General features: G+C 47.4%; 1 protein-coding gene across 1 annotated transcript in view; it reads right to left on the bottom strand.

Annotated features, from left to right (window-relative positions):
* CRY2 (cryptochrome circadian regulator 2) overlaps positions 1–15,346 on the bottom strand; it is a 211,587-nt gene that overhangs the window by 80,326 nt on the left and 115,915 nt on the right. The window contains exon 7 of the mRNA XM_086959640.1: positions 12,864–13,175. Coding sequence (XP_086815766.1) covers positions 12,864–13,175 — 312 coding nt within the window. The remainder of the gene's footprint in view (positions 1–12,863; positions 13,176–15,346) is intronic.

Genomic DNA, 15,346 nt, shown 5'->3' with positions numbered 1-15,346 from the left:
TTCTTTACCAGGAAATATCTGGAATAAACTCCTCAACCTCTTTGGGACCGTGGAACCTTCTCTATGGCTGATTTTAGGAGAAGGATGCCCACTTCCCTTTGCAGCATATTGACCTGGTAGCATGATGACTGTACTGGAGGGATCGAGGGAGGACGACATCGAAAACATGGAGAGTACCCATTCTGCAGGATAGCTAACACCCACTGGTCCTTTGTGATAGCTCGCCACTCTTGCAGATGATTCGCAACACTTCCTCCTACTGGAGTGGTGAACGGTGATGGAGGCACTCATTCTTTGGCTGGAGCTTCGTAGAGGTAGAGGACTGACGGTTTGCTTCTCTAACCCTGTTGGATCGACAGCCTTGATACTGTGATTTCTGCTGACCTTGTTGGTTTTGGTTCTTTTGCCAATGAGGGGTTTGAACCCTCTGTTGGAAGGAGCGGTGATCAGTATTGCGGTAACGGCGACAAAACTCTTTTTTTCTTTTCCAGTCCCACTGCTTTCAGGGTATCTAGCTTGGTCTTCATCCGTGCCATCTCTTCATTGGTGTGCGAGCCGAATAAAGATGAAACGGAGAATGGAAGGTTGAGAATCTGGGACTGCGCTTCTGGCTTCAGTGCGTAAGGCAAAGCCAGGAAGATCTTCTGGCACAAATTCCGTGGGCATAGGAGTGGGCTGAAAGTGTAGCTCCATCCGCGGCAGCACTAATCAGTTGGTTCACCACCAACAGCCCTCCTGTAAAACCTCCTCTAAGTCCTTATGGTCTTACTTGGGTAGTTTTTCCGTAAAACGCTGGAGAGAGTCCCACAAAGCTCTATCGAAGCGCCCCAATAGAGCTCATGCACTGGAGACTTTAAGCATGGATGCAGAAGTGCCACATACCTTTCTCCCCCATGAATCTTGTGTCTTGCTCTCCTTGTCTGGTTGTACTGTAGACGAGGAGCCCACTGAGTGGTATCTCTAGCCGCAGCCACAATCTTAGAGTCCGGTGGTGGATCGGACTTCAGGAAGGAGGGGTCCCCTTCTGGTGGACGATGATTCTTTAGAATTCTCGCCGGTGCGGTCTTGAGAGTGGCCGGCGTGAGGAAGATGTCCATAACCGGTTTAAGGAGCTCCGATACCAATGGAAGTAACGGTCCAGAAGACGTCTTCTGGTGCAAGGTTTCGAAAATAACCGAAGAAGTACACTGCTGAATTGGCATAGGATTGTTCAGCTTGCTAGCCCCCCCTGGAAAGCAGGTCCTTGAATGTGCCCACATCGTCCACAGGAGAGATCCTCGACGGTGGACTGTCGGTAAGGGTGGGTGAGTAGTTTCTTTTTGAGGAGTATGTTGAGGAGGTGGAAGGCATTGGAGATCAGCGCCTCCTCCTTCTGCTGTGCGATCTTTATCTCCTCCTGGAAGGTGGTGCAGGAGAGCGAGCTCTACCTCTTGGCGGATAAAGATCTGCATCTTGTGCTAGGTGAGCCAGACGGGACCTGTGAACAGGACTCGGACCCCACCTAATGTCTACCGACTGCAAAGGATCACCCCAGTGGTCCTATCCATCAGGGAGAGAGGTGAATGGATGGATTCCTTTCCGCTGTAACAGGAGAATGATGTGTGGAGGGAGATTTCCGTCCTTCCTGATGAGCCTTTTCTACTGAACGTTGATGTCCAGAGGGAGAGTCCTGGCTGCTTGATGACGAAATAACCACCTCTGGAGAACCGGACCTGGCGATGGAACGGTGCCAGCCTGCTCTCGACATCGATGAAGGAGTCGGAGAGAAGCTTACAGGGACCAACACCGACCTCTGCCTCGACGTCGTCCGAGAAGGAGATCTTTGTCTCTACTTTGACCTTCTCGGTGGAGACCTGCGCCTCGCAGGCGACTGCCTCGATGGATATTAACGTCTCGACGTCGATCACCTTCGCTTCGACGGAGGACTCTGCCTTGACGCCAAGCGTTGCATCGATGGAGACTCCTGTCTCGACGTCGAGAACATCCTTTTTGACGGAGACTCCTGTCTCAATGTCGATCTTCTTTTCTCCGATGGAGGGCTCTGCCTCGACGTTGGACGCCTTTCCTTCGACAGAGGACTTTGCCTCGACGTCGGCTGGGAAACTGACAGACCCCTGCCTCGATGTTGAGTGTCTTGCTGACGTTGACGGAAGCTTCTGCCTCGACGTTGACGAGTAAAAATACGACGACCTGTGCTTCAAAAATGATCTGCGTTGAGACCCCGACGGGGACTTGTGTCTCGTGGTCCAAGATGGTGACTTACGTCTTGATGTTGATGATCTCTGTCTCAACGTCGTTTGTCGCTGAAGAGTCGATGGCAGAGGATCTTGTCTCGACGCCGGACGCTTTTAAAACATCATTGGAGACTTGGCCCTCGAAGTTGAGAACGATGCTCCTGCGCCAAAGTCCTCGACGATGACTTCACCGTTGGTACCTTCGACGTCGAGCCCGACGCTGAAGGAGAACATATCGGGACCTTGCTCCTCGACGTCAAACGCGTTCTCTTCTTTCTCCTGATAGACCTATCTCTTTCTGAGAGATCATAAAGACGGATTCTCTACCTGTCTTTGATGGTTCTTCTAGATAGCTTCCTGCAGTGTTGACAGGAGAGTGAGACTCAGGGAGGCAGAGAATGCACACTTCACGTGTGTCTGACTTGGCCTTCTTTTTGCCACAGGCTGGGCAAGAATCTGAAAAAGAAGGCATTTTTGACAGAAAAAACTCTTTCTGCCACAAAAAAATGGTTTAAACCTCACTCTAATATCAAAAGACGTCGAGTGAAGGCAAAAAACCCACAAAAAAACAAGGTATTTTTGACAGAAAAGTCAAAAAAGAGAGCTGTGAATCCAGGGTCCTGACAGAAGGAGTCGGAGAAAACAAATGACCTAACTGTCACCCCTGAGGCATGATGGAAAGCTAGGGGTCATGGCTGCCTTAAAGGCACGGTGCCAGTTTTATGGAAAATTGCATTAACACCTTTGATGCCCGTGACGATACCAGCTCGTCATGAGTCACTTTGGAGCTGTGCTCATGACAAGCTGGTCTCATCATAACGGCTTCGCGCCGCCCACACGCGATTAATTCCCCGCCTGTACGGCCGAGTTAATCAGTGGGCGGGGTCATGACGAGACCAGCTTATAATGAGCACAGCTCTACCGTGACTCATGACGAACTGGTCTTGTCACGAGCATCGTGGTGCCGCGCTCACCCCCATGCCCCCCCCCCGCACTGTGGGGGAATTACCCCCCTGCAGCGAAGGGGTTAATTTTCTATGTTGGTTTACAATGCAGCCTGTAGGCTAACAATGCCTGCTTTTCTTTTGCAGTTTACTCATGAGGTTTACTCATTAAAAAGAGAGTTCAAGTGTAGGACTTGGAACTGATAGTGGGTACCAGCCACTGTAAATTGGAGGAACTTTCTGCGTTTGTATAGGAACATGGAAATAAGCATCCTCTACATCTGGTGATGTCATGTAGTCCTTGTTGTTGAGGTGCCGAAGGATGTCAGAGAGTGTAACTATTCTGAAGGTATGGTTTTTGAGGAATTTTTTCAGCTGTCTGAGGTCTAAAATAGGTCTCCACTCTCCTGATTTCTTGCAAATCAGGAAGAAGCGGGAGAAAAAGCCTTTTCTTCTTTGTGACACTGGGACCTCTCTCTATTTCCCCTTTCAATAGCATACTTTCAGCTTCCTGGTTGAGTAAAAGAAAACAAGGGGGGTGCGATCTCCTGGGTGGAGTGTTTAGTGGGCGCTAGATGAATTCTAGAGTGAGGCCATAAGATATGAGATTCAAGACCCATCTGTCCGTTGTAATATTGCGCCATTGATAGATATGACTGGAAATGTTCATACCAGTTGGAGGGGAGTAGTAGCTGGTACCCTGATATGATCACTGCTTGCGACCTGAGTTGCGTGCTTGTACTGCTGGTTTCCTGCGTGAGCCTTGCCTTGAGAAACAAGCGGTTGTTGGCTGTCGAAAGGATTGCTGCTGTTAAACTTGATGATATTGCGGCTGAAATAATTAATAGTTTTGGGTGCACTGGAAAGTACCTCTATAGCCTGAAAATCCACATCCTCGTGCACCCTGAAAGGGCACTTTAGAATACTGTAGGGTACCTAATCTTTGGACGTGTCTGTATCCGTTTTGATGCCTAGTTGAGCTACGTTAATATGTTTTCTTAATAGACTATCTCCATCATACGCCATACCCAGCATCTTTGATTGCACTTCTGGATGGTAGGACATTACCCTAAGCCATCCTTAACGTCTTAAAACAGCTGCGCTAGCTAGTTGTGGCGATGTCCATGGCACAGTCTATAATTTCAGCCGCTGTGCGCTTACCCTCAGACAGGACCTTACCCAATCCTGGTTATTTTCCTCCAGTATAAACTCCAGCATGGCTCCGATATCGTATCACATTTGCCGATTGTAGCGGCCCAAAATGGCTAGTGCATTAGCAGCCCTTACAGAGATTGTTGACATCTATGAGATTCTCTGCCCAATAGAATCCAAACATCGTCCGTCCTTGTCCGGTAGAGATGTGATAGGGTGGAAGCATTTCATGATCGTCTCTGAGCTGCTTGGAAAATCACAGAGTTTGGTTTGGCATGACCAGTAAGGTTTGCAGGGGAATCCTCGGGTGTCCTGTATTTTTTATCTAATCTTGGCAGTACCAGCACTACAGTGGACCGTGATTTCATTACTTAAAGTGCTTCCTACCACATATGGTCTATAATGGGTATAAACCTTACAGATTCCCTCGACGGTTCTTTAAAGTCATTAAGGAAACAATCTCATTGATTGACTAAAGTGGGCAGATGAAATCTGGATGTAGCCCTGTCCATCAGATTATGAAAATCTCCAATGTCCCCTAAAGCGGAGTCAAAAGGACGGCATGGAGGAGGGATGGTGTAGGTATATTATAGTTACCCTATTTATCAGTGGGTAGAGGAGGATTGTGAATTTCACCCTCTTCAGGCTCTTCTTCAGAAGAGGATTGATCTACTCAAAGAGGAACAGGGATGATGGGACGTGGCATCATCCTAGGAGTAGCAGGAGGAAGCAGTATTGGTGTAAGCGGTGCTACAGATGGTGCTGCTGGAGGCGGCGGCACAGTAATATGTTCCCTTTGGGGAGAGAACCTTTTTCTGTAGTCGTGAGCATGGCCTGTAAGGCTTGAATTAAAGAATTAGGTAAGCGAGCAGGTTCTTGTCTTGGTGGTTCGACATAATATCTATAATGCTGATATTGTAGAGGAGGAACTGGAAAGTGTTGGTAGTATTGCTCCTCATTATAATAGTCATCATCCTCCTCCTGAAGTTCAGAAGGACTATGATGTCGCAAAGGGACCATCATCATTCGTTTCCCCTGTGTCTAGAAGGTAACTTGGGAGTAAAGGCAAAATCTTGCCTGGCGATTGGAATCCAGGTCACAGCGATGTTCTGGACAATCTGTATGGTATGGACTGCATTTGCAGTGACTTCGTCGACGGGAGCGGCATCGACGAGCCCATCGACGATGGACTGTTGGTGACCCTGATTTTCTTGTCAACGGCAAAATGGTCTCCGATGTCGTCGACGGTGGGCTCGTCGACGTGTGAGCCGTCGTCAATGGTGATGGTGTCGTCGTCGCAGCAGGCGTCGACAATGGCAACCTCGTCGCTGACGTCTTCGGCGATGGTAAGGGTAGTGTTGACGGTATTGGGGCGTTGATGCTCACCAATAATGTCATAGGCATCTATGACGAGAGAGTAGTCATCGGCATTGCTGAAGAAGAACAAAATTACTTACCTACAACTACGGTTATCCAGTATTGGTATCTTTAATAGATTCACATGCCTGAATCATTCCCTTTAGTCAAGATGGGTGTCCGACGGTAAAATATTCAAGCAGTGCCTTAAAACCTTCACTGTTCTTGTAGAGTGCGCTTTAGTTCTTGTTGTCGGAGGCTTGTTAGCCTTTTCGTGACAGAACTGGATCGCGGATGTGACCTATCTGGCGACTGCAGCCTTCGTTACACCTGTTCCTTGTTTTTCTTTCCATAAGACACGAGGAGCTGATCTGTTTCCTGAACTCCTTAGTCTTGTGTTGGTAGAATTTCAAGCATCTCTTGATAGCAAACGTTTGCAATGCCCGTTCTGCTGGACTAGATGGGTTTGGAAAGAAAGATTGTGATATCACCAGCTCGTTGAGGTGAAACTGTGTAGGTACCTTTGGAATAAATGTTGGGTTCGTCCGTAGAGTTACACAGTTTTCAGTGAAATGTAGAAATGGTTCCTAGACTGTAAAGGCTTGTATTTTGCTCACCCTCTTTGTAGAATTAGAGCTAGCAAGAGGAATAACTTCCATGTGAGAAATTTACGTTCCGCCTTGTGAATTGGTTCAAACGCTTGTCTCATCAACTGTGCCAGTACCACATTGAGCTTCCATTCTGGAGGAGGCACACGCAGGGGGGAAATGCGTGGAAAAGACCTCTCATGAACTGCTTCATAAGACTAGATGCACAGAGAGAAGGAGCTTCAGGAGATTTCCTATAACGGTAAATTGCTGCCAGGTTATGTTATGTTATGTTATCTGCTCTTATATAGAGCACAAATCACCCTGGAGCATCTCCGTGCTGCCTAGAGAAACATCACTGATAACGAAAACTGAGCTGAAGTGAAATATTAGTAAAGGAAAGCTTTAAATTGTTTTCTGAAGGTTGCGTATACCGGGGTATCCCTCAGAGATTTAGGCAGACTGTTCCAGTACTTGGGGGCTAGATATGAAAAGGCCATCCCTCCTGTGCGTTTGAGACGGATGCGGGGTATATGGAGCAACCTCGCCGAGCCGGATCGCAACAGACGTCCAGGGATGTATGTGTTCAATTTCTTTTGTAAATATTGAGGGCCACAGACGTTTAAAGCATTAAAGGACAGACCGCATATTTTAAAGATGGATCTTTTTTTTATCAGTAGCCAGTGTAGGGCTTTTAACAGAGGCAGTGATGGAGAGCCTGCAGGCATATTTAAGATCATTCTGGCGGCGGTGTTTTGAATGACCTGCAGTTTGTTTAGAAGTGTTACCCCCACCTCAGCCAGTAGGGCGTTCCCGTAGTTCAAACGACTGATCACCATCGCTTGGACCAACGTTCTGCGATGGTCTGTTGGTATGTATGGGATGATTTTCCGGAGTAATCAGAGGCTATAATAGCAAGAACCTGTGGTGGTTTCTACGTTATCCTGCATTGATAGTGAGCGATATAATTTTACGCCCAGGTTTTTGACACACTGTTTTGGGACGGGGGGCGGACGCCCAACTGAAAAGGCCACCATTCGTTGGACAAAACAGCAGAGATCTTTCCCAGTAACATTATTTCCGTTTTACCAGGATTCACTTGGAGGCAGTTATTTGTCATCCAGTTGGATATTGCTAGTATGCCTTTGGCAAAACGGAGCCTATCTGCCTCTGGATTTGGGCCGATGTTAAACAGTAACTGGGTGTCATCAGCGTAGGAGATAGTTTCAAAACCCAGTGCTTCTACTGCCTCAGCCAATGGAGCCATATAAATATTAAAGAGGGTTGGGCTGAGGCAGGAGCTTTGTGGGACACCCTTATTCAGAGATATTTTGTCCGAATGGAAAGGGTCCATGATGACTGTTTGGGACCTGTCCATCAGAGTTTTGAAGCCATTTGAGGGCTAAGCCCTGTATGCCATAGGATGTTAACCTCTCCGCAAGCCTCCTGTGAGAGATGGTATCAAAGGCCGCAGAGAGGTCAAGAAGAACCAGTATGGCTGATCCCCCAGCATCTACAGTCATCCTCAGGGAGTCTGTTATGGCTAGCAGGGCCGTCTCCGTGCTGAAGCCCGGGCAGAACCCTGATTGAGAGGGGTCCAAGATAGCTACTTATATGTCTATTAACAATGCTTTCCAGCGTTTTGGCCAACAGTGGGAGCAAAGAAACAGGGCGGTAATTGCCGAGCTCTTGTTGGTTTGCCAGGGTTTTTTTTTAAATAGAACGGACAAACGCTTCCTTCCAAGAAGTAGGGATTATTCCCAATTGGATGGACTGCTTGAATATTTTTTGAATAGCCGGGGCACAGCTGTGGGACAGGAGAGTCATAATTTTAGGAGGACAAGGGTCTATAGGGGAACCTGACTCAGCCACATTTAGTGCTTTGGTTATTTCTTCAAGTGTGGCAGGGGCAAAACTATCAAAACTATCAAGTGAGCAGGTAATCCTGTTTGTAGATCTTTCAGGGCAGGGCAGGGCTCGCGGATGTGTCGTATCAAGGGGAAGTTGGAGTACATGATTGGAATTTTCTCCTGAAAAAAAGAGGCTAGGGAATCACAAAGTTCCTGGGATTCTACAGGCGTTTGTTTGCATACTTCAGGTGAGACAAAGTCCCGAACGATATCGAAGAGGGCCTTAGAGGAGTTACTAGCATTCTCAATTTGACTCAAAATATAAAGGCGTCTCGCCGACTTTAGGTTCCGGTGGTAGCCAGCTAGGGCTAGTTTGTATATTCGTCTGTTTTGAGAGGACTTACTCGCTCGCCAACATCTCTCTAGTTGTTTGCAGGAAGATTTTTCCTGCTTGGGGACTGGTCTAGAATAGTTACTTATCGGGATAGTCATGTCTAAGGATTTTACAAAAGCCTTATTAAAGGAGGCCAGCATGATGGATGCATCTTGGTCGTGTGTTAGTGGCTCAGCATGAAATACTTTGTTGAAGGCCTCTGGTGTTAACTTATGCCAGGGCCTGCAAGAAGATTGTTTTCTGGCCGCTATTTGTGTGGTGGATTTAAGGCCAGTGTTGGGGGTAGAGATCTTGATCATGGAGTGGTCGGTCCAGGTGAGGGGCCACAGGGATCACATACTAGCTGGTCAGTATTGGAAAAAATTAAATCCAAGGTGTGGCCCGCCTGATGAGTTGGACCATTTACTCTTTAGGAGAGGCCTAGCTGCTCCAGATCTGCGAGGAGTTTATTGACCTCCTGTGTTGTATGAGATTCGCAATGGAGGTTAAAATCCCCCAACATCAGAAATGTATTAGACGCAAGGACATGAATCGCTATGTAGTCAACTAGTGTGTCCACAAAATCCGCTCTTGGGCCAGGAGGCCGATAGACTAAGGCTCCTAGCCAACTTTCCACGGGGGATATAATAACTTTAAAGATGCCTATTTCTAGGCTCTCGTCTATTAGAGTGGATATCCAGGATATGCTAAGATGGTTTTTAAAAGCGATGGCTATTCCCCCTCCTATTTTCCCCACCCGATCAAGATGGATGAATTTATAGTTCTCTGGAATGGTAATGATTATGATGGAATAGTTTGCGGGATTTAGCCATGTTTCCGTGAGGAAGCAGATCTCTGGGGAATGAGAGGTGATCATATCCCAGATTTCAAAAGGGTGTTTGGCTAGAGAGCGTATATTGCATAAAACATAAGATGTGTCCTCCGAGGAGAAGGATCTTTGAAGTCGAGCTGGCAACACATGAGATATATGCAGGTTGCTCTGGAAAGAGCAATGTCTGCAAGCCGCCGGACCTTCCAGTAGGTCAGGGAACGTCTTTAAGCAGCTAATGGTTGAGCGTTGGTTGGCAAGTTCTACCTCTCTAATGTTGAGTAGAAAATCAGATGAATATGATAAATGAGTGGGGGTAGTAGGTATTACGTGGTTTTGAGCAGGGTCCGTGGCCTCGGCTCGTGTGGGCTTGGACGGGCGCAGACGAGCTTTCCTTTGGCGCTCCTTCGGTGCGTCACCGGCGCGTCGCTGCCCGGAGCATGCCCGTCTTCTTTTATGCTGGCGCAGAACGCGTCACAAAGACTTGTCCGCCACCCTGCGTACCTCCCCAAGATGGCCGCTCAATTTGGCCGGCAGCCTCCGTGGGCATGTAGCAGCTCAGCGCCTACTCGGCTGAGTGAGAGGGGTGATTCCGGCGATGAAGTTAAAAGGTTAGCAAATTGCCAAATTATATTTTAAGTTTTAAAAGTACATAGGTACAAAAAGCAACACAGCTCCTGGCTTCCGTTGAATCTTCACTGATGAGAAATTGAGACCTGATTTAGCCAGAGAGAGGAGGCACTGCAAAATTCCTTAGCAGGAGCTTGCAATTTGTGAACATTATTTCTTTCGCACCAGAAATAGAATTGTCTCCATTTCAAATTATATGTTTTGATGGTGCTTTCAGTATATGATTTAGCAATGATTTCTCTACATTCTTGCTGTATATTTAGGACCCTAAATTCTAGGAATTCAGGAGCCATGCATGCAAATGAAGAGTATGGGTCCAGATGACTCACTTGGTCGTTGTTCCTCGATACCATTGTTGAGGAGCCATGCGTGCTAATGAAGAAAGTGTGGGTCCGGATGTTTCTCTTGGCCCTTGTTCCTCGACAACATCGTTGAGCATGGCTGTAGGCGAATGGGCTTCGACTCTGACAGCAAGAGCAGTTCTAGGAACCAGTATTGCATGGGCCAACGTGGAGCTATCAGGATCAGATGACAGCCTTCCTATTTCATCTTGGTTATTACCCTGGAAATTAATGGAATGAGGGAAAAGTGTAGACATATATCCCTGGCAATTGCATTAAAAGGGCATTCCTTCTTGATCCTGGTAAAGGGAAACTGCTGGCATAGTACTGCATTTGGTGTTCTCCTCCGTTGCAAAGAGGTCCAGTGCTGGATTGCATCATTTTCAAAATACCTTGTCAAGCTGGAATTTTTCTAGCTCCCACTCATGACAACTGGGCCGAGACCTGCTTAATGTGTCTGCTAGGGTATTGTGCAGACCTCTGACATGCTCGGCCTTTAACAAGAGCCCATGGTGTGTTGTCCATTCCCATAATTCTTGCGCTTCTTGAGATAGCGTAATGGATCTTGTTCCTCCTTGCTTGCTGACATAGTACATTCTGTTCATATTGCCTGTAAGAACCAATACGGAGGAGCCTGCTATTCTTGGCAGGAAAGCTAGGAGAGATAGGAATATGGCTTTGAGCTCTTAGCTGTTGATGTGCTGCTTTCTCTGTGCCGAAGACCATTTGCCCTGAATTTGCAAGTCCTGTAGATGACCTCCCAAGCTCTCCATGGAGGCTTCCATTGTTAGAATGAAATCTGGGGTGCTCTGTAGGAAAGTTAGGCCCTGAACAAGATTTGTTGCCTGAAATCCCCACTGCAGCGTATTCACCATCCGTGCAGTGATTCGAATTACATCTTCAAAGGATGACAAAGCTTGTTGTCCCTGTTTCTGCAGTTCCTCCTCTAGAGGTCTCAACTTCAGTCTGGCTAGAGGAAACAGGTTTATCGCTGAAGAGCACATCCCCAGGAGCGATGTGTGCATTCACACAGAAACTGACCCTTTTTTTTATATGGTCTTTGCAGAGGTATCCGTCTTTCCTGGGACAAGAACTCTTTGCATTGAATGGTGTCTATGGATGCTCCCAGGAAAGATATTATTATTATTTGAGTTGCATGCAAAACTGATTTTTCCTTGTTTAGTGTAAGTCCAAACATATTGGACAAATGGAGGCAAGATTTTGTTGCCCGATCTGCCTCCTGCGCTGTTGCAGCTTTGAGCATCCAATTGACGAGATATGGAAATACTTGAAACTCCTGAGACCGCAGGGTCACCGCTACTGGCGCCAGGCACTTGGTGAAGATCCGTGGTTTTGATATGAGACCAAACGGGAGCACTTTGAACTGATAGTGGGTACCAGCCACTGTAAATCTTAGGAATTTCCGGTGTTTCAAATGGATTGGGATATGGAAATATGCATCTTCCATGTCTGAGCAGAGCTCAGGGAGACTCCCTTCACACACGACGTGCAGTGAGGATTCAGCTTCTCTTGGGAAGGTTCTAGAGGGTGCTGGTTACTGAATGGTTGTATTTAAGTTTGGTCCTTTTTTAGAAAAGGAGGTGGATAGGCTATTAAATGCATGGTTGCCTCAATGATAGCCTATGGAAGTTCTTCAATTACTGCTTTATCTATATGACTGTGGAACGCCCACTTCGACGGGGAATGATTCAAGAATGTGAATCTATGGAAGATACCCCAATACTGGATAACTGGCACACCTGTGCCTGTCCGGGACTATTACCTGTTTCCCGGGTCTACAGCAGGGCACAGTGGGGGCTGCATAAAGGTGCTTACCGCAACGCCGGCCCCGCAGTCTTTTGGAGAGGTCTGTGTCTCCAGGCACTAAATAATCCGTTCCAGAGATTTCAAACCTGGTAATTTTGGGCCCTGAAACACTGGTAACCTCGGCCTGAGTAATTTCAGCCTGAATTGCCATTCCAGGTAAAAAAAACACAACTCGTAACAAGGCCTAAAACGTTTAGGGAAAGGTCTTGCCACATAAGCATCATTAAGCATACTCCTTAACCATACCTGGTCTACTCAGCTACTTAACAATCTGGTATTGGATCTCAGAACCACACGCTCCCACACCTTGCTTTTAGGAAAGAGCTAACTTTTTCATCCTGTTAATCCCTCACAACACTTTCTTAGGAGACTCTGTTCTAAATAGAAATTAGCTCACTTAATACGTGTTGAGATGCCTCTGGAATTGAATGTGTTCCTTTAAAGAAGTAAACAAAATCAAGTGCAGTTATGAAAGCATTAAGAAAAGAGCTAAACACAATGGTGTTTGTATCCTAAAATAACCAAACAGTGGGATGTGTGAACTTATCAAGTAGAAGTGATTTTGCTTAGGGTTGCAGTATGATTTTTGTCTGGGACATACTGAAGATAGAAGCATAGAAAAAGTGGGCCTTCACATTTTCCAGATTCTACTGATACAAACCATTAACAAAGACATTTTCAGGAGGTTGCCCTGAATTAATGCCAGGAGAGTCAATGAACTAAATAAGAGGAAGACTTACTCGAACACCATTCTCCCAACTGTTCCAAAGGTCTCCTCTGGTCAGAAAGCAGGCCACAGCGTGCCTGGCAAGGTGGTGGATCCAACCTTCTTGTCGTAGTTGAGTCATGATGGCATCAATCCACGGAAACCCAGTTTTCCCTTCTGCCCACTTAGCTAAGGCATCTGGATTCCTGTCCCAGGGAATCTGGATACAGATTGGGTTTCCTTCCATACGATCAAATTTTGGGTTGTTTGTGGCAGCTGTGTAGAAAAATTCTCGCCAAAGGAGCTGGCCATATAGCGAAAGTGGTGGCATGCTGTTCCTCTTCACCTAAAGAAGGATAGACCATAATGAATGAATCAAAGACAGTAATATTTTAAGTCGAAAATGCATAATTTATAAAATAGTCACCATATGTCCTTACATCAAGATAATTGTTTTATAAACTGAGAGCCTAATTGATCTATTACCTCCAAGGCACTTGTGATTAAGAAAATACACAAGTACCTAGGAGGCACTCTCTCACAGTATGTAAAACATAGTACCGATACAGAGATCAGCAGCACCAACTTCCAAAATACACAAACACCCAGAGCATGGATACTGGCAGGTACAGGTCTGTATACACACATATACACAGAACACACACCCACACTGGCTCGCACACACAAAGTCAAAGTCAAAGTCAATAAATTTATATAGCGCGCTACATACCCAGAGGGTCTCAAGGCGCTTGAAGAAGGGTGGGGAATTACTTGTCAAATATCCACGTTTTAAGTTGCTTTCTGATTGCTAGGTGGTTCTGAGTAAGGCGAAGGTGAGTGGGAAGTGAGTTCCAGGTTTTAGCTGCCAGGTAGGAGAAGGATCTACCTCCCATGGAGGTTTTGTTGATGCGAGGTACAGTGGCAAGGGCTTGGTTGGAGGATCGTAGCTGGCGGGAGGGCGTGTAGAAGGACAGTCGTGTGTTGAGGCATTCGGGTCCGATTTCGTAGAGTGCTTTGTGTGCGTGGGTTAGGAGCCGGAAAGTAATCCTCTTATTGACGGGGAGCCAGTGGAGGTTTTTCAGGTGACCAGAGATGTGTTCTTTACGCGGGATGTCTAATATGAGCCTGGCTGAGGCGTTCTGGATGCGTTGGAGTTTTTTCTGGAGTTTTGCGGTGGTACCGGCGTGGAGGGTGTTTCCGTAGTCCAGTCGGCTCGTGACCAGAGTGTGGGTGACCGTTTTTCTAGTTTCGGTGGGGATCCAATGAAATGTTTTTTTGAGCATGCGAAGAATGTTGAAGCAAGATGAAGAAACGGCGTTGACTTGTCTGTTCATCGAGAGTGAGGAATCCAGGATGACGCCCAGGTTCCGTGCGTGGTCCGTCGGGATAGGTGCTTTTCCAAGGGCCTCTGGCCACCAAGAGTCATCCCAGGCGGAGGGGGAGGTGCCTAGGATGAGGACTTCTGTTTTGTCTGAGTTCAGTTTCAGACGGCTGTGCTTCATCCAGTCGGCTACTTCTTTCATTCCTTCATGCAGGTTGGTTTTGGCAGTGTTAGGGTCTCTGGTGAGAGATAGGATCAGTTGAGTGTCATCGGCGTAGGAGATGATGTTGAGGTTGTGTTGGCGTGCGATGACCGCGAGGGGGCTCATGTATACGTTGAAGAGGGTGGGGCTGAGTGAAGATCCTTGTGGTACGCCGCAGATGACTTCGGAGGCCTCTGACTTGAATGGTGGAAGGTGGACTCTCTGGGTTCTTCCTGTGAGGAACGAGGTGATCCATTCCAGTGCTTTTCCTTGGATTCCGACGTTTCTGAGGCGTTGTAAAAGGGTGCTATGACAGACCGTGTCGAAGGCTGCGGAGAGGTCGAGGAGAATGAGGGCGACTGTGTCTCCATTGTCCAGTAGAGTTCGAATGTCGTCTGTTGCTGCGATGAGGGCGGTTTCAGTGCTGTGCTTGGCTCGGAAGCCGGATTGTGAGGAGTCGAGGGATTTGTTGGTTTCGAGGAATGCGGCGAGCTGGTTGTTGACCGCTTTCTCGATGACTTTGGCCGGGAATGGAAGGAGTGAGATAGGGCGGTAGTTTTTGAGTTCGGTGGGGTCAGCTGTGGGTTTCTTCAGGAGGGCGCTGAGTTCGGCATGTTTCCAGCTTTCCGGGAAGGTTGCGGAGTTGAGGGAGCAGTTGATGACGTCTCGGAGGTGCGGTGCTATAATGGAGTCTGCTTTGTTAAAGATGTGGTGAGGGCATGGGTCTGTGGGGGATCCTGAGTGGATAGAGTTCATCAGACGGATGGTGTCCTCAGTGGAGATTGGGTTCCAGTCATTAAGGATGTTCAAGGGGGGTGGGGGTCCTGCAGGCGGTTGGGTGGGTTGGTCTTCGGGTCGGTTGTCGAAGCTGTTGTGGATGTCTGCAATTTTGGTGTGGAAGAATGAGGCTAGGGAGTCGCAGAGGGCTTGAGAGGGGGTGATGTTGTTGGAGTTGGCTGAGGGGTTGGTAAATTCCTTGACGATGTTGAATAAT

The sequence above is a fragment of the Lissotriton vulgaris genome, chromosome 2_2 (genome assembly GCF_964263255.1).
Source record: "Lissotriton vulgaris chromosome 2_2, aLisVul1.2, whole genome shotgun sequence".
NCBI classification, from domain to species: domain Eukaryota; kingdom Metazoa; phylum Chordata; class Amphibia; order Caudata; family Salamandridae; genus Lissotriton; species Lissotriton vulgaris.
This window is presented reverse-complemented; position numbering and strand designations above follow the sequence as displayed.